The sequence below is a fragment of the Callithrix jacchus genome, chromosome 9, assembly GCF_049354715.1.
Source record: "Callithrix jacchus isolate 240 chromosome 9, calJac240_pri, whole genome shotgun sequence".
NCBI lineage: Eukaryota > Metazoa > Chordata > Mammalia > Primates > Cebidae > Callithrix > Callithrix jacchus.
The window spans coordinates 44,856,081-44,876,350 of NC_133510.1; the positions used below are offsets into that span (position 1 = coordinate 44,856,081).

At 36.4% G+C, this 20,270-nt stretch overlaps 1 protein-coding gene across 8 annotated transcripts in view; it reads left to right on the forward strand.

Moving 5' to 3' along the window:
- ITPR2 (inositol 1,4,5-trisphosphate receptor type 2) overlaps positions 1-20,270 on the forward strand; it is a 529,604-nt gene that overhangs the window by 430,598 nt on the left and 78,736 nt on the right. For all 8 annotated transcript variants that reach the window (XR_013522736.1, XM_054238248.2, XM_078339073.1 and 5 more), the window contains 3 exons: positions 6,870-7,034; positions 17,253-17,448; positions 18,411-18,503. Coding sequence is in view for 7 of the 8 variants with exons in the window: in XM_054238248.2 (XP_054094223.1) it covers positions 6,870-7,034; positions 17,253-17,448; positions 18,411-18,503 (454 nt within the window). In the remaining variant the exon portion in view is untranslated. The remainder of the gene's footprint in view (positions 1-6,869; positions 7,035-17,252; positions 17,449-18,410; positions 18,504-20,270) is intronic.

Genomic DNA, 20,270 nt, shown 5'->3' on the forward strand with positions numbered 1-20,270 from the left:
ATGAACTAAACATCTACTTTCAATACCTTGCAAATAAGCTCATTTTACAGTATTACAACCAAGCAAATTAGAGAATAGTCATGAATTTGTCTAAATTTTTCTAAGCCTATGCGTTTGACTTATAAACAAACAAACAAACATACATTGCATATTCAGCTATATTATTTGAAGAAACAAATATAATATTTATAAACTGGTAACTGGCCCTCAAGAAGACATGAATCCAAGTGAAAAAAAAAATCCAAATCTGACAAAATGAAATAATAGCTAGAATTAGGCCAAAAATAATAACCATTTACTGGGTCTCTTATATAATAGACACTAAAAATACTAAGATGATAAAGGAAATGGTTCTTGCCATCCAGAAGCTGATGTGTCATACTCACCACTTTGCATTTCCTTTGTTTCTGGACCAAGAGTATATAAAGAGTTAAGGCATACCATTCTAATGTCTATTGAGGGAAACCAAAAACATTTGGAGTATCTTTCCCCCTTGTGGGACAGGATAAGATAACTTTTGCCTGGTTTGGTGAAAATAATTCCACTATAGCAAATGACTCTTCATAGGAGAGGCAAGTTTTATATTTCACTTTCTTTATGAGAAAGAATGTACATGTAGATATGCAACATCTCTCCCTTACTAACTGTATAAATCTGTGGGTACTCTAATGGCCTTCACAGCATAGAACATCTGTGTGCACAGTCAAATGATATACATTATGGTCTACCAGCTCAGAGTATTTGACCCAAGAAAAATCAACTTTCATTTGGGACAAACACATTCAGTGGAATAATTGTCATTTTGATATTGTTGATATTAATAGAAAAAATTTAATTTATAATTTTAATATTATGTGGATTAATAAAAATGTTTTAGGTTGGGTGCTATGGCTTTTGCCTGTAATCTCAGTACTTTGGGAGGCTGAGGCGGGAGGATCACTTGAGGACAGGAATTTGAGACCAGTCTGGTCAGCATAGTGAGACCTCATTTCCAGAAAAAATAAAAAAATTAAAATGTTGTAGTGAATATCACCTACCTTGTTTTTTAACATAACAAGTTCATGAGCCACACAAGTGGCTCATGCCTGTAATCCCAGCACTTTGGGAGGCTGAGGTGGGTGAATCATGCGAGGTCAGGAGTTTGTGACTAGTCTGGCCAACATGGTGAAACCCCGTCTCTATTAAAAATACAAAAATTAGTAGGGTATAGTGGTGAACACCTGTAATCCCAGCTACTTGGGAGGCTAAGGCCAGAGAATCACTTGAGCACAGGAGGTGGAGGTTGCAGTGAGTCAACATCAGGCCACTACACTACATCCTGGGTGACAGTGAGATTCTGGTTCAGAAACAAAACAAAAATTGCATGGTAGCTTGTGCCTGTAGTCCCAGCTACTTGGGAGGCTAAAGCAGGAGAATTGCTTGAACCCAGAAGGTGGAGGTTGTTGTGAGCTGAGATGGTGCCACTGCACTCCAGCCTGGGCAACAGAGCAAGACTCGGTCTCAAAACAAACAAACAAACAAACAAAAAGTTCACTATGAAGCTATCTATGGTTTATCATTATCTAGAAGGTAGGAAATAAATACATGAAAACATCAATTAGTCATGTTTTGTATCCTAAGTTTTAGTACATTTATTAATTTAATTTACACGTAAAAGTTTGCATTGTGTAAGAGGGGAAACTACAAGTGCTAAAACTGTAGGTATCAGAAGCAAGAACAACAAAAACCTGAGAGTTTGGCCTTAATGAGCATCAGAGTTCTAGACTTCAGGCAAATCAGCAAGCCTCTGAATTTCATTCTTCTCATTAGTGAAGGGAAGATACTAAAGCCTGATTTATCCTCACTGGATTATTAAGGAGATACATTGAAAAGATTTAGAAAAGGTTAATAACAGTGATAATGATAGAAATAGGAACAATGGCAACTGTTTACCAACTATCTGTAAAAATATATGCAGCATTCTTTAATTGTATGACATTTTTATTATGATTGTAAAAATATTTGTATTCTGGTTCACAGAGAGTTGTTTCTGGACTCTGCCTTTCACAATGTTAAGCCAAGGCAGAAAGTCTTCTTTTTGGAAAAGGAGTCAAGTGGGAGGAAAACCCTCAACCTGCTTTCTGACCACTTAGGACTGGTTTCTGTTTATTATTCTGCTTCCTTTTCATTGTCTTTCTTCATTTCTAAAACTAGGAGTTGGTCTAGGTTTCAACTAGGTTGCCTTGTCACAGAAGTGATCACGATATTGGAGATATTTTTAAAAATTAAAGTTTTTTTTCTCAGTTATAAAGCACATCTTACAACCCAGTCTAGTTTTCTTCCCTCTGCACTGCACCGTTAGTTATTGGTAATGGAAATTAATATATTCTGACAAATATAAGCACAAATTGTATACATTTGGGATCACTTAATATTTTTTATATCATTAAATTTATTTGTAAACCTCATTTTAATAACTTCATTTGGGTGTTATCTGTTTAACTGTTAATTTTTGTTGTTCAGATTTTTAATAAATAGCAATGTAGTAAAATATAAGAAAAAGATCTTTTAGTATCTTCTGAACTTCTTATTTACAATGATTTCTTCTTTCTAATAGTGCCTGGAAATGTGTAATTCATTTAATAACTTGGTCTCACCATTGGCAGAGAGAAGAAGCAAATGGAGTTTAGCAGATAGCTAGTCTACTAACAGTGAGCCACTGTGTTCAAATTTAATAGAGTAATGTCCCTAGTTGCTTACTTATAGATAGCTTTCTGGGAGGTCTCATATTACTGCTAATTTGTAAGGTTGAGATCCACCATATGTTCATTTAATATAAACAAATTAAATGATATATTTGGAGTAAAAACTCATATTTTCTCTCTCTTTTTCTCTGTGCGCACACACACACACACACACACGTGCACACCCTTTTTCATATAAGATGGTCACTGAATGCTCCTAACTACTTGTAGTTGCAGGAACAGAAAACTGCTCCAATGTCCAGTGCTGGTGTTAAACTAGGATGAGCTGAATTTAGTAAGAGATGCCGCCATTTACATAACCTGTGCTTACAGTTCTGTTTCGTCAGCAATTTAAGAGATTTCCAGGGTGATTTTGGCTGCATGCAAATTTTGCCTTCCACATTGATCTTTGAACCTTGTTCTGCCTTAGGTGTAATGCCCCTGAAATGGAGATTTTTGAATCAAATCATCTCATTTTTAGTAAGAAGGTTAATTTACCTGGTTGATGAAAATATGGTAATGGTGTTAAATCATAAATTCAATTTTACCTTTCAATAAACAAGTACACAGTCTTTCTTTTCTTTCTACAATTTATTCCTATGAAATAGGTCATGTTTTCCCATAGGAACAATGTAAGATGGAGATAGAATTCTTGATAGGGACAGAGAGGCAAATAAATAATATAAAGGCAAAGATAAAGCAGCTATAAAGGTTGGTGATCAAATAAAATAGTAACATTTAAAGGATATCACACAGAATTCTACAGCTATGACAGAGCTTAAGGATTGTTCACTTCTAGGCATTTCATTTTAGATATGAGAAAACAAAGTCCTATACACACCAGAAGGATTTACCAAAGCAAGAAATTAGTGACAGAGCCAAGATTGGCCCTCTGGTGAGCCCGATGACCTGCCTTCTAACCTAGTACTGTACTGTTTCCCTTCTCTCCACTGTACTGTACTGTTAAAAGTCCTGCAAAGACATAACAATAAAGTATATATGAAAACACTACTTTATTGAATAACTTACTCAACTAAAAATTATCTAATTAATTAGTTGAATTATTAAATAAAGTAGTATTTTATTATTACTCAGTAGTAATAGTTACATTATTAGTTACATAATTTATTAGCTAAAATAGTCAATGAAGTAGTATTTTCATATACACTGTATAGTTTAATTAGTTAAATTATTTACTAAATTATTAACTAAATAAATTAAATTAACTGAATACATTCATTAATTTAGTTAATAATTAGTAATTTAACTTGTTATTTAGTAAATAACTAGTAATAATTAATTTCATAAATAATTAGCAAATAGGTAGTTTAATTAAATAAATTTAAATAAATGTAATGAACTTATTTTAGTATACATTAATTAACAAACAAACATTAATTTTGCTTTTGTTTTTGAAGACCTATTTATAAATCATTTGGATGGTGTATTATCACTTTTTAAAGACTGTCCCAAAGCTTGCATTGATGCTATTTTAATTCTAACCCTTTCCCCACCATCACACAATTCACCTCATTCCCAACAAAAACTGTATCAATGGTGTCTTTGAATAATGGACAGAGCAAGAAAAAAATACATATATGAGACAGTTATGGTCATTCAATTGGTATTTGTGTGTTGACTTGAGGAACTTCTCAGTACCAGCTCAGAAGAATTTTGTGACCATCTTGCCCCGTTTCCTGGGCACACCATCCACATATCGTCACTCACATGGACCCTTGCTATAATTGTATTGACAAATAAAGGACTGGTAAGATGATGCCAACTTTTTCATGACATGAAAAAGGAGAATGTTTTAGCGACTTGCTCATTCTTGGCATAAATATTCCAAGCTTCCATGGAAAATGCTATATGAAAATTTGTAAGTTTTATGAAGAAAGGAGAATTCGTAGCTCAACTTCTTTCCCACCCAAATCATTTATTCTTGCATGTATTTCCCCTTCATATGAACACTCTGAAAAAAAGGACACGAGTTCCCTGTTTTTGATCTCAAAAGAAGTAAGTAGAGGCTACTGTCAGTATCAACTCCACTGCATGTTGAGACTTAGTGAAGAGAACAGGAATCTATTCATCAAGCTTTAGATCCAGGTTCAAAAATAAAACAAAACCCAAAACCTGAGAACAAATAAGGGAAATTCTTATTTTTCAGGTGAAATGGTGGAGTATCTTTTAGGAAGAAATGTAGTCTTGTTTTTGTATTATTTGAGAAATGAAACATATTGTTCTTTTTGAGAATTTAAAGTCAGTGTATTTTTTTCCTCAGTATATGGAGCTTATAGTCTTTCTGCATAATTTTTATAATTTAATTTAGAGAATCAGAGATCATATAAACAATGTGTCTTCAACTTATCATTTGTCCCTCTGAAAATTCATGATTCCAGTTACTAATTTTATTTTTATAGAACTTATTTCTATTTCATATTGATGAACTCTGGTGGGTAAATCAAGGTAAATAGTACAAATTTAAATAATGGCATTCAAAACAATTTAAATAATTACTGAATATTACTTCTCTGGACACTCTTTTTCACCATTTTCAGGGGTGTTTATTGTTAAATACATCATATAGATTAGCATTTTTCTGTATTTCCTGGGTTTTTAAATAATAACTTCTTATAATATTAAACCTGCTCTTGGGAAGAAAATATAAAGAAATCCATTATGTTACAGCTATATTTAATAACAACATAAAATATCAATGATGAAACACTGAACAGTGAATTAAGACATGAATGAAGTGTTAACATTGATTATTGAGAGGATACTTAATCAGCAGGAGAGAAATTTAGGAAAGGCTTAGCCTTTTTAATTGCTATGTTGTTAATATGGTTGGCTCTTCAAAACATATAATAATAACCCATTTCTGACTTCATCTGTATTGATTTGAACTTCAGAAATTGAAAGGAAAGGTTTTCTAATCCCCCATATTTTGCAACTACTTCAAAGTGTTATGGTCCTTCTTAGATTATTTAAAAGTCATTCCATAATTTGTTAATATATATTGAACAAATCAACAATGTTGCAAAGAGCAACCTGTTTTTCCAAAGTTAGGATTGGACATTTAAAGACAAATATGGTTCCATTAGATAACCTAAAGAACTCAGAACAATTAGGAAGAGCAAACTGTAAACCTCTGAAATCTGTAATTCTTTCCTTGATGACTAAGACACAAAATTGGCACTTGGGTTTATATATACTGCAGTGATTCTAGAACCAAATAGATGGTGCTAAGTTTATAAATCAGTGCACACAGATCGTTGTTATTGACAAAGGACCTCAGTATACATTTCTACATTCCAAAATTATGCCACAAAAGGCAATATAAAATGTGGTTTGAATATAAATACTCTACATGGTCAGAAGCATTATAAATACTCCAAAATGTTTATTGAATTATTATTAGAAAATATATACATGTATTATATTTACTTTAACTCAAGTATATAAGTATTTTTATATTTTCTGTGTATATAAAGTAAATTAAATGGAAAAATAATTTTAATCACTTACTTGTTTAAAATAGTACTCAGTGGAAAAAATCCAGGATAAAAACACAAAATTAAGAACAGATCTCTGGATATTTCCTGAAAATATATTTTTCTGTTATATTTACATCATAATAAAAACATTTTATGTATTACTTTTAATGTAGGAGTCATTATATTAAGGGCTTCATACACATTACATCATTTATTCCTCTGAGAGGTTCTATGAAGTGGAAATTCTTTTATTCTGGTTTTTCAGAAGAAATCATCAAGGCCAAAGTTATATGAACTAGGTCATACAACAGTAATGGAAGAGCCAAGATTTAAATCCAGGCCTGTCTTGACTGCATAGTCTCTTAATCATTCTCTCTCTTCTTAAAACCGCAAAAGATGCAAATTTTCCATGTATTATGTCTACATGCAAATTTGTAAGCAATGCTGAAAAACTACAAAATGAGAAATCATGAAAAAAAGTCATGGACTTTATGAATAATAGTTTTCATCCATGTCATAAAGACAGAGATTTTAATGAATAATAGTTTCATCCATGTCAAAAAGTCATGGACTTTATGAATAATAGTTTTCATCCATGTGAGTTTCAGGATAAATAAGACAGTAATCTCTAATCCTTTCCTCCCTTCAGCTTTGTAATAAAATTGTATTTCTGGTGAGTTTTGTTGGAAATCGTGGCACGTTCACCCGTGGGTACCGAGCAGTCATCCTGGATATGGCCTTTCTCTATCACGTGGCATATGTCCTGGTTTGCATGCTGGGCCTTTTTGTCCATGAATTCTTCTATAGCTTCCTGGTGAGTATATCTCTATGTGGATAATCACTGCTGAAAAAATACACAATGCTGCTGCTTCTTATGCCTCTTCCTTTGATATTTTTTTAAGCAAAGCCTGACATTTAGGACAAATTATGTTATTTTTAGAATTTCCTAGGAAAAGCATGAATTATTATCATTTGTAGTCTTTTTTCTTTAGGCAACCCCACAGGTGGTGGAGTTCTTTATTTCCTCTCTGAGAAGCAACCAATCACCCCACCTCTTGACCCAGGCTTCACATGACAAGGGCTGCTTTTGCTTTCAGCCAACTAATATTTCCCTTTACATTTAAAGATTCTCCTACAGAGTGTGGGAGGCAAAACAGCAATATATTTTCTTTGGTACTGAAATCATTATATTTTATTTATAATATCAAAAATTATGTGTACCTTTAGAATGGCATATAAGTAAAATGAGGGGGATAAAAAACATTATAGCAAAAAGGACAATCAGTTATTTTAAGAACAGTCTTATAGTTTTCAATTTAATATGTCATTGCTGTTAAACTTCTCTACGTATGTTTGGCTCATTAAGTGGCTCTTTCTGATTTTTTTCTAAAGATTGCTTTATTTGAAATTCTGATTTCCTTCCTACATATGTACTGCTTTATAGCCATAAACCAGGAGAGGAGTCAACACAAATATGTGATAATGCTTTGAAACTTAAAAAGCACTATCAATTGATGCCATAGGAACAATTTATTTATATTTCTTGTTCATAGTTGGCATGCAGTAGAGAGTATTGTCCCAATAAGATGATTCCTGAACACAAGTTAAAGATCTAAAAACATTTGTTGAGGAGTTTGCCTGAGTCATGATGAACAAATCCAGCACCTCCTGTCTCCTTGTTCTCTAGCACACTCACTTGAGAAGACTGAAATGAGGCCAATTTTCCATATACCCGCAAACACTTGAAAGAGCCACAATGAAGAGTAGATTTATCTATTATACTATTATATAACTTTTAGGTGGTTCAGTTGATTATTCAGCAATAGATAATTTTTTCTGTTACAACAATCTAAATGAATTTTCTTTCTGTCCTGATTCACCAGAATAAGTTCATTTTTTTAACCTGTCATGGTAAAGTCCTATTATACCCAGCACTTTTACCTGACTCACATGTGATATTCTATAATTTTTAAACCACTTTACTGAAGTATAATTGACATACAGAAAGCTATACCCATTTAATACATACAATTTGATGAGCTTATATAATTTTGTGCTTTAACTTTCTTGTTTATAAAATGGATAGTGTTAGTATGGGAGACTAGGAATATCAAGATCCATTAAACAGATAATGTGTTAGTCTGTTCTCACACTGCTATAAAGATACTACCTGAGACTGAGTAATTTATAAACAAAACAGGTTTAATTGACTCACATGGCTTGGGAGGCCTCAGGAAACTTACAATCATGATGGAAGGCAAAGGGGAAGCAAGGCATGTCTTACATGGTGGCAGGAGAGAGAGAGGATCACAGAGGAAACTGCCACTTTTAAAACCATCAGATCTCTGGAGAACTCCCTCACTCTCTCAAGAACAGCAGGAGGGAAACCACCCCCATGATCCAATCACCTCCTACCAGGTCCTTCCCTGACATATGGTGATTACAATTCAAGATGAGATTTGGGTGGGGACACAGAGCAAAACCATATCAGATAAAATGAAAAACTTGCAAAATGATGTACACAAATGTTTCTGTTTTTATTAGCTCCCTTTTCTAATTTTATTTTCCTCTGGTCTTTTATCTTTCAAATCCTTTTTTTTGCCTTTGAAAAAACTTTTTATTCTGAAATAATTTCTGGTTTACAGAGAAGTTGAAAGCATATAACAAAGAATTCCCCAATGCTACAAAGCATGCTCCAATAGACTTCACCAGATTCCCTCAATTTTATCTCACTTATTTATTTATTTATTGCATTTTGATTTTCGGGTACATGTGAAGAACATGCAAGATAGTTGCATAGGTACACACGTGGCTGTGTGACTTGCTGCCTTCCTCCCCTTCACCCATATCTGGCATTTCTCCCCATGCTCTCTCTCCCCAACTCCCCCCTCTGCTGTCCCTCCCCTATTCCCCCCAGTAGACCCCAGTGTGTAGTGCTGCCCTCCCTATGTCCATGTGTTCTTATTGTTCATCACCCACCTATGAGTGAGAACATGCGGTATTTGATTTTCTGTTCTTGTGTCAATTTGCTGAGAATGATGTTCTACAGGTTCATCCATGTTCCTACAAAGGATATGAACTCATCATTCTTGATGGCTGCATAACATTCCATGGTGTATATGTGCCACATTTTCCCAGTCCAGTCTATCATCGATGGGCATTTGGATTGGTTCCAGGTCTTTGCTATTGTAAACAGTGCTGCAATGAACATTCGTGTGCATGTGTCCTTATGGAATGATTTATAGTCCTTTGGATATATACCCAGTAATGGGATTGCTGGGTCAAATGGAATTTTTATTTCTAAGTCCTTGAGGAATTGCCACACTGTCTTCCACAATGATTGAACTAATTTACACTCCCACCAGCAGTGTAAAAGTGTTCCTATTTCTCCACATCCTCTCCAGCATCTATTGTCTCCAAATTTTTTAATGATCACCATTCTAACTGGACTGAAATGGTATCTCAGTGTAGCTTTGATTTGTATTTCTCTGATGACCAGTGATGATGAGCATTTTTTCATATGTTTGTTGGCCTCATGTATGTCTTCTTTTGTAAAGTGTCTGTTAATATCCTTTGCCCATTTTTGAATGGGCTTGTTTGTTTTTTTCTTGTAAATCTGTTTGAGTTCTTTGTAAATTCTGGATATCAGCCCTTTGTCAGATGGGTAAACTGCAAAAATTTTTTCCCATTCTGTTGGTTGCCAATTCACCCTACTGACTGTTTCTTTTGCTGTGCAGAAGCTGTGGAGTTTGATTAGGTCCCGTTTGTCTATTTTGGCTTTTGTTGCCAATGCTTTTGGTGTTTTGGTCATGAAGTCCTTGCCTACTCCTATGTCCTGAATGGTTTTGCCTACATTTTCTTCTAGGGTTTTTATGGTGTTAGGTCTTATGTTTAAGTCTTTAATCCATCTGGAGTTAATTTTAGTGTAAGGTGTCAGGAAGGGGTCCAGTTTCTGCTTTCTGCACATGGCTAGCCAGTTTTTTCAACACCATTTTTTAAACAGGAAATCCTTTCCCCATTGCTTGTTTTTGTCAGGTTTATCCAAGATTGTATGGTTGCAGTTACATTGTGCTGCCTCCAATGCTTCTGTTCTGTTCCATTGGTCTATATCTCGGTTTTGGTACCAGTACCATGCTGTTTTGATTACTGTAGCCTTGTAGTATAGTTTGAAGTCTGGTAGTGTGATGCTTCCCGCTGTGTTCTTTTTACTTAGAATTGACTTGGCTATGCACACTCTCCTTTGGTTCCATATGAAGTTTAAGGTGGTTTTTTACAGTTCTGTGAAGAAGGTCATTGGTAGCTTGATGGGGATAGCGTTGATTCTGTACATTACTTTGGGCAGTATGGCCATTTTCAAAATATTGATTCTTCCTAACCATGAACATGGAATGTTTCTCCATCTGTTTGTGTCCTCTCATTTCGTTGAGCAGTGGTTTGTAGTTCTCCTTGAAGAGTTCCTTTATGTTCCTTGTTAGTTGTATTCCTAGGTATTTTATTCTCTTTTTAGCAATTGTGAATGGCAGTTCATTCTTGATTTGGCTCTCGTTAAGTCTGTTATTGGTGTATAGGAATGCTTGTGATTTTTGCACATTGATTTTGTATCCTGAGACTTTGCTGAAGTTGCTTATCAGTTTCAGGTGTCTTTGGGCTGAGACGATGGGGTCTTCTAGATATACTATCATGTTGTCTGCAAATAGAGACAATTTGGCTTTCACCTTTCCTATTTGAATACCCTTTATTTCTTTTTCTTGCCTGATTGCTCTGGCTAGAACTTCCAGTACTATATTGAATAGGAGTGGTGAGAGAGGGCATCCTTGTCTAGTGCCCTATTTCAAAGGAAATGCTTCTAGTTTTTTGCCCCTTCAGTATGATATTGGCTGTTGGTTTGTCATAAAGAGCTTTTATTATTTTGAGATACATTCCATTGATACCAAGTTTATTGAGGGCTTTTAGCATAAAGGGCTGTTGAATTTTGTCAAAGGCCTTCTCTGCATCAATTGAGACAATCATGTGGTTTTTGTTTTTGGTTCTGTTTATGTGGTGAGTTATGTTTATAGACTTGGGTATCTTGCATCCTCAGCATGAATTCTACTTGATCATGGTGGATAAGCTTTTTGATGTGCTGTTGCAATTGGCTTGCCAGTATTTTATTGAAGATTTTTGCGTCTATGTTCATCATGGGTATTGGCCTGAAGTTTTCTTTTCTAGTTGAGTCTCTGCCGGGTTTTGGTATCAGGATGATGTTGGTCTCATAAAATGATTTGGGAAGAATTTCCTCTTTTTGGATTATTTGGAATAGTTTCAGAAGGAATGGTAGCAGTTCCTCTTTGTGTGTCTGGTAGAATTCGACAGTGAACCCATCTGGACCTGGGCTTTTTTTGTGTGGTAGGCTCTTAATTGCTGCCTGGACTTCAGACCTTGTTATTGGTCTGTTCATAGTTTTGACTTCTTCCTGGTTTAGGCTTGGGAGGACACAAGTGTCCAGGAATTTATCTATTTCTTCCAGGTTTACTAGTTTATGTGCATAGAGTTGTTTGTAATATTCTCTGATGATGGTTTGAATTTCTGTGGAATCTGTGGTGGTTTCCCCTTTATTGTTTTTTATTACATCTATTTTGTTATTCTCTCTTTTCTTTTTGATTAATCTGGCTGGTGGTCTGTCTATTTTGTTGATCTTTTCAAAAAACCAGCTCTTGGATTTATTGATTTTTTAAAGGGTTTTTCGTGTCTGTATCTCCTTCAGTTCTGCTCTGATCTTAGTTATTTCTTGTCTTCTGCTAGGCTTTGGGTTTTTTTTGATCTTGCTCCTCTAGCTCTTTCAATTTTGATGATAGGGTGTCAATTTTGGTTCTCTCCACTCTTCTCATGTGGGCACTTATTGCTATATATTTTCCTCTGGAGACTGATTCAAATGTGTCCCAGAGATTCTGGTATGTTGTGTCTTCGTTCTCATTGGTTTCAAAGACCTTCTTTATTTCTGCATTTATTTCATTGTTTATCCAGTCAACATTCAAGAGCCAGTTGTTCAGTTTCTATGAAGCTGCGCGGTTCTGAGTTAGTTTCTGAGTTCTGAGTTCTAAATTGATTGCGCTATGGTCTGAGAGACTGTTGGTTATGATTTCAGTTGTTTTGCATTTGCTGAGGAGTGATTTACTTCCAATTATGTGGTCAGTTTTAGGGTAGGTGTGATGTGGTGCTGAGAAGAATGTATATTCTGTGGATTTGGGGTGGAGAGTTCTGTAAATGTCTATCAGGTTTGCTTGTTCCAGGTCTGAGTTCAAGCCCTGGATATCTTTGTTGATTTTCTGTCTGGTTGATCTGTCTAATACTGACAGTGGAGTGTTAAAGTCTCCCACTATTATTGTGTGGGAGTCTAAGTCTCTTTGTAAGTCATTAAGAACTTGCCTTATGTATCTGGGTGCTCCTGTATGGGGTCCATACATATTTAGGATCATTAGCTCTTCTTGTTGTATCCACCCTTTTACCATTATGTAATGTCCTTTTTTGTCTCTTTTGATCTTTGTTGCTTTAAAATCTATTTTATCAGCAACAAGAATTGCACCTCCTGCTTTTTTTTTGCTCTCCATTTGCTTGGTAAATCTTCCTCTATTACTTTATTTTGAGCCTTTGTGTATCCTCGCATGTGAGATGGGTTTCCTGGATACAGCACACCGATGGGTTTTGGCTTTTATCCAATTTGCCAGTCTGCATCTTTTGATTGGTGCATTTAGCCCATTTATATTTAGGGTTAATATTGTTATGTGTGAATATGATACTGCCATTTTGATGCTAGCTGGCTGTTTTGCCCATTAGTTGATACAGTTTCTTCATTGTGTTGATGTGCTTTAGAGTTTGGTATGTTTTTGGAGTGGCTGGTAATGTTTGTTCCTTTCTATGTGTAGTGCCTCTTTCAGAAGCTCTTGTAAAGCAGACCTGGTGATGACAAAATCTCTGAGTACCTGCTTGTTTGCAAAGGATTTTATATTTCCTTCACTTATGAAGATTAGTTAATCCAGATATGAAATTCTGGGTTGAAAGTTCTTTTCTTTAAGGATGTTGAATATTGGCCCCCATTCTCTTCTGTCTTGTAGGGTTTCTGCCAAGAGACCTGCTGTGAGTCTGATGGGCTTCCCTTTGTGGGTGACCCGACCTTTCTCTCTGGCTGCTCTTAGCATTTTCTTCTTCATTTCAACCTTGGTGAATCTGACGATTATGTGCCTTGGGGTTGCTCTTCTTGAGGAATATCTTTGTGGTGTTTGTATTGCCTGGACTTGAATATTGGCCTGCCTTGCTAGGTTGGGGAAGTTTTCCTGGATAATATCCTGAAGAGTATTTTCCAGCTTGGATTCATTCTCTTCGTCACATTCAGGTACACCTATCAAACGTAGATTAGGTCTCTTCACATAGTCCCACATTTCTTGGAGACTTTGTTCATTCCCTTTTGTGCTTTTTTCACTAATCTTGTCTTCTCGTTTTATTTCATTGAGTTGATCTTCGACCTCTGATATCCTTTGTTCTGCTAGATCAATTTGGCTGTTGAAACTTGTGCATGCTTTGGGAAGTTCTTGTGTTGTGTTTTTCAGCTCCATCTATTCACTCATATTCCTCTCTAAGTTGTCCATTCTTGTTATCATTTCCTCAAATCTTTTTTCAAGGTTCTTAGTTTCTTTGCATTGAGTTAGAACGGTGTTCTTTTAGCTCATGGAAATTTCTCATTACCCACCTTCTGAAGTCTGATTCTGTCATTTCATCACACTCCTTCTCCATCCAGCTTTGTTCCCTTGCTGGTGAGGAGTTGTGATTCCTTGTAGGAGGCAAGTTGTTCTGATTTTGGGTTCTTTTCCTCCTTTTTGCACTGGTTTGTTCCCATATTTGTGGATTTATCAACCTGTCATCTGGGTAGTTGCTGATTTTCCGATTGGGTCTCTGAGTCGATAACCAGATTGTTAATGATGAAGTTATTTCTGTTTCTTAGTTTTCCTTCTAACTGGCCCCTCTGCTGTAGGACTGCTGAGGTCCACTCCAGGCCCTGCTTGCCTGGGGAACACCTGCAGCAGCTGCAGAACAGTAAGGGTTGCTACCAGTTTCTTCTGCTGCTATCTTTGTCCTAGAATGATGCCCACCAAATGTCAGTCTGATTAGTCCTTTGTGAGGTGACTCTTTGGATATACAGGGGTCAGGGAGCTGCTTGAGGAGACAGTCTGTACTTTATAGGAGCTCAAGTGTTGAGCTGTGAGCTCCATTGTTCATTCAGAGCTGCTAGGCAGGTACGTTTAAGTCTGCTGTAGCAGAACTCATAAACCCCCCCCTTTTGTTCCCCCAGGTGCTCTGTCCCAGGGAGTTAGGGCTTTATTTATGAGTATCCGTTGCACTGTCCTGCCCAGCGAGGAGGCAGCCTTGTCACTGCCTGCCTGCAGAGGCTTTGCTGAGCTGCTCTGGGGTCTTCCCTGCTTCTGTGGGCTCCGCCCTGCTGCTGTGTGTATTTCCCTGCAGTCCTGTTTTTATGGGTGTCGTTAGAACTGCCATGGTGATGGTGACCCACCTCTGTAATGGTGGACTCTCTCTGTTATGGCAAGTTGCCTCGGCAATGGCAGGCTGCATCAGCAATGGCAGACTACTCTGTAGGGGTGGAGTGCCTTGGTAATGGCAGACGCCCCTTCCCCACCAAGCTGCACCATCCTGGGTTCAGCTGTGCTTGCTGTGAAACTCAACCCCGAGCATTTCCAATTGTAGTTTTTTTTTGTTTTTTTGTGGGGGTGGGACCCGCCAAGCCTGATCACCTGGCTCCCTGCCTCAGAGCCCTTTTTTTTATAAGTTGAATGGTTGACTCTCTCCCAGGTGTTCCAGTCACCTGCTGAAAGGGCGCCTGGATCTGTGTGATTTCCCATGTGGGACCCACTGCGCCAGCTGAAACAACGTCACTGCCTGGGAATCTCCTGGCCTGGCTTTATGTTTCAGTCCCGTTTCATCAGATGAATGTGCTAATCTGCCTTCCCAGATCTCTAATTGCCAGTTTAACAGGGCAACCAGACCAGTGTATTTTGTACGGAGAGCTGCTGTGCTGTGGTGCCAGCCAAAACAGCCGCACTGGCCAAAACAGCCATGCTGGCCAAAACAGCCGCGCTGGTAACCTATGGGGCTCCTCCACCTGGGAATCTCCTGCTCTGTGGGCAATAAAAATCCGTCTGGAAGTGTGGCGTCCACTCACCCTCTGCGCTTTCACTGGGAGCTGCAATCCTGAGCTGGTCCTACAGCGCCATCTTCTCCCATTCCTATCTTTCAAATCTTACAATATTGATGGTAGTTTGTTTTTATTGGGTTGGTTCTGAAAAGAATATCGTCCATTTTGATGTTTAATCCTACAAGAAAATTGTAATGTATCTAATACCAAAAAAAGATATGTAAGCATATTTTTAAAAGATTTTTTTGTATTTGAAAATATATTTGAATATGAATTCCCTGTTGTACCCACAATTGTTAGTCCTTTATTCAGAGTAATAAAAACCACACTCTAGATTTTATTTTCAGAAACAAATGGAAAGAGCAATCAGCCTGTCCAATGTCAACAGCTTTTGCAAGACTCTGATTCCATGGGCCTAAAATGGAACTCAGGAATATGCATTTTTAGCTAGCATCCCAGGAGCTTCTGAAAGTGATAAACTTTCTGTAGAGCTGACCTACAGCACATTGCCAGATGTTTTTCCTTATACCCCTATTGAGTTAAAGAAAAATCTCAACTACATCAACTTACTGCTTAAGTAAATTTAATAAGCCACAGTGTCAACAATTTGGAAGTTGAATGTGCATTAGTTAATTTCTCTGTGCTGAATAATATTGACTTTATTTCTAATGCTGGCTGCTCCTTCCAGGAGATAAATAGACAGCAAAATAGACTTTAAAAATATTTAACCTTCATAAAATAGCAGTTTCCTAAGGTGAGCAAACAAGTTAATATCTAGACAGCAATGATTTGCAAGACTACAATTAAACTGGACAGTAAGTATATAACCCTCAGCACTCAGAAAAAAAATAGAACAAGGGCCTGAACAGGTATATGACACATAATTGATCATTCCAGCCAGTTCAGAAACTCTAATTACTGCCCATAGATAGAAGACAAGCCCCAATCATTCCAATTTTTAAAACGTGATTTATTTCCAAACAGATATTTATACCTTTTTTTCAAAGTGGATGTGATTTTATTGCATTTAGCCAGATTTTAATAATAAAACTTGTACTTGCTAATGTATAATTTCAACTTTATAATGTAGCAATAAATAAAATTATCCTTAGTGTTGACTACAGATTGCAAACACATACCTTAACTAGTGAGTAGATTTTCTACTACAAAAGACAAAAGAGGTAGTAACCTATTAAAGTCAATTAGTAAAATTGCATATTATATTTTTGTTTATACTTCCTTTTCCAAAAGTATATACTAAAGTAATAGATTTTTTTCCTCATCATACCTTCTTACTAAGGAAGGATGTTTGTATTTCCCAAATATTTTTTCACTGCATCAGGCTCATAAAACTGTATTTATAATTTCACCTCTAATCCCTTGATTGAATAATGCATTTAATGAATTTGTCAATTATTCATCACTTAGGAGGACCTAATTCAGCTTTCTCACTTTAGCCATTTTACATATTCAAGAAGTAACTGCAGAATATCAGTAAGACCAAAAATAAAGAATACATAGCTAAGCTGATAAAGTACAATGTAAGTTTTCTAAATTCAAATGTAAAACTAAGCTATTTCTATAATATTTTAATCAATTGATATTATACTGGTTACAAAACCAACAGATGCACATTATATGTTGTGCTAGATGTATCTTTCCAGAAAAACAGTTCATTAATACATTCCAGCTGAAGAAGAAATAAATACTTTGGTTCATTTTTAAGGTGGTTTGGGTTGTTACTTCTTTACATATAAACTATAATGGCTTGGATTTGTATTTGTAATTATGTTTGTTTACCTTTTTCCTCCAGCGCCTGTTTTTCTTATTCATGTTTTTTTATTTCTGTAGCTTTTTGATTTGGTGTACAGAGAAGAGACTCTGCTGAATGTCATAAAAAGTGTCACACGAAATGGCCGCTCTATTATTCTAACTGCAGTCCTGGCTCTCATCCTTGTCTACCTGTTTTCCATTATTGGGTTCCTTTTCTTGAAAGATGACTTCACTATGGAAGTGGATAGGCTGAAAAACCGAACTCCTGTTACAGGTATTGCTATTACCACTAAATGAGGTTTCTCTGATGGCAGATGTGACTTGTGCATAGCTTGTTACTGGGATTACAGATAAACAGGAATGGAGGAAATGTTTTCTTTCATTCCTTTGAGAATATGTTTTTGATCACTACTAAGAGTCAGGAATGTGAAGTACTGTTAGACTGTATATTAGCTGTCAATGTGTATAGGGAAATATTTATACAAGAAACATCTTGCCAACTTAGTCTCAGTAAGAAAGTTTCAGTAAAGCTGACAGTATTCCAAAAGACAGTCAACAACTTCAGCGCAGGATAACAACTTTGGAATTCTTTTCCTCCTCATTTCCCTGTCTCCCCAAAACAATAGCTAGTATCATTCACAATCATTATTCCATACATGTTTGATCACAGCATACCATATTATACTTAAATAATTGAAAATGATAAATGCTTTGATTTGAAACCATCAGATCATAAGACATTTGCTCAAAATATTGAGCAATACGAAGAAGACATGTTCAAAATATTGTGATTAACGGACCAAATTTATCAGTGTGTGACTTTCAGAGTTTATATACTATCATTATTTTGTTGTTGACTGGTTAGACACCATCCATTTATAATCAGTGTGATTCCTTTGGTGTTAGGGTTGGTTCTCTCTGTTATTTTGAATTTTTTGTTTATCGTGCTTTCTAAAGTGTTTTTCCCCCTTTCCTATCTTTTGTTGTTTTGGTTTATCTCAGCCACTTTAAAAAAGGTATAAAAGTGGATTGGCCTATGAACCTATTCTCCTTATATAAAATTGCTTCAATAGGCAAAACTGTGTTCAGCGTTTCATAATAATTTTCTAGGACTTTAGAAACACAGCTAAGTTGTAGTATGCATACTTTTAATTTACATGTCTTTAGAACTGTAGGTTCATTTTTCATCCTGTGCATATTTGACTCTGTGTCATATTTTCCTTTGTGTTTTCTTAGGCAGTCATCAAGTGCCTACCATGACTTTAACTTCCATGATGGAAACATGTGCCAAGGAGAACTGTTCACCCACAATTCCAGCTTCAAATACAGGTCTGTAGAAAGGACTTTGGGATGGTATGAACTTGATATCTCTAAAGTTTTATTTGGTATATATTACTACCTCTTAGGAGTTTCTCTAGAAATTTCATGATGGATTGAAATAGAAGAATAGAGGGTAAAAGAATCAAGATGATTTGTGGGAGAAAAGATGCCCACATTGGTCATTTTGTCCCCCACCCTGTTTCTTATATTGTTTCTACTCAGGAGGATTTAGCACAGTTACCCTGAGTTATGTGCTGCTGAAGATTCTATTACCATATTTCAAACCACACTAAGTGAGTCCCTTTTAACTGTGTAGCCTTTAATACAGGATCTGGGAGAGCATGGGCTTAGAATTCAAAAGACTTGGTAATAATCCTGGACCTGACACACTCTCTAGCTCTATGTCTCGGACAAGTAAGGCAAATTTCCTGGACTTTGTTCAGTTGACTTGCCTGCTTAGTGCATGCTCTCTCTGTCTCTCTCTCCCTCTCATTCTCATTCTCTCTCTCTCTCTCTCGCCTTACATTTAAAAATAATATTTTAAACTCTGAATTGATCTCATAGGATGTGGAAGTCTGCAAACTATGGCATGTGTGATACTTAATGAACCATAGAAGAAATTAGTGATCTATTTCCTGAAGCAGCAAAGATTAAGGGAGTGTATGTCTTCAAATATCTCAAGGATTGTCACAATCAAAAAGGAGCAAATTTAGTAGGAGTTGATGTGTCTTATCTACAGCGGGCAAAGTTAGACTTAGGAAAGATAAGGGAAGAAAGAGTTAAGCATAGTATAAGCGTGGAGTTCCCCAATTTCCATCTGGGACCACACAGTTTGATTGGTCATAATGATAGTGTTTCTTTCCTTAACAGCCTTTTCCCTGAGATGTTGGACTGTTGCTCCAGGAAACATGAATAGGCCCTTTTACTGACTAAATATTTTATGCTTTTTGACCTAAAGAGAGAATTAAGCACATGAATACATTCTATCCAGTGTCCCAGCAGCCATTGGCACTGTGGGCAGCTGTCACCAGCACTTCTCTCCCCTGCCGCTTGCTCTCTCAGCCAAGGCTTACAATAAGAATCAGCTCATTCTTGGCTCATATAGCATTATTGTGCCCTGCAGTTTCTAAAATCCTGTTATTCTCATCCTCCAGTTTAAAGACCTCCAATTTCTTCAGCCTTCCTCACATATTGTAACAGTGACTACTGCCATGATACTCCAGGGCAAGCAGTTGAAAGGTGCTATCTTATTCTGGATACTGGAGTTTAGAACCACATCACACTCTGGACCCATATTTGGCTGACTCTTGGCTAACATGCCATTTTTCACTGCTTTAGCTGTCAAGTCATAAGCAGCTACCCTGTTCTCATATAATTAGGAGTTTGGGATTTCAAATAGAAGCCCATGCATTTTTTTCTATATATTTCTGCCAGCACATAATCCCCAGATGTCCCAGTTTGTCCAGTGAATAGATCAGGAGGTCTTTGTCCAGATGATCTCTAGGTTTCAGGACCCTTCCAGTTCTAATGTGCCGTGAACCTCATGATGTCTGTATAGATCCTGTTCTGTCAAGCAATATATTTATTCTCCCTCTTGTCCTCAACTTTGATACACCCTTGAACAGGGGATGGCAAACTATGTCCCATGGGAAATATGATTTGCTCTCAGTTTTATATAGCCCTTGAGCTAAGAATGATTGTAAAATTTACAATTTTTTTTTTCAAGAAAAACATGTGATGGAAACTGTGTGTAAGATATTTGCCATCTGGCTACAG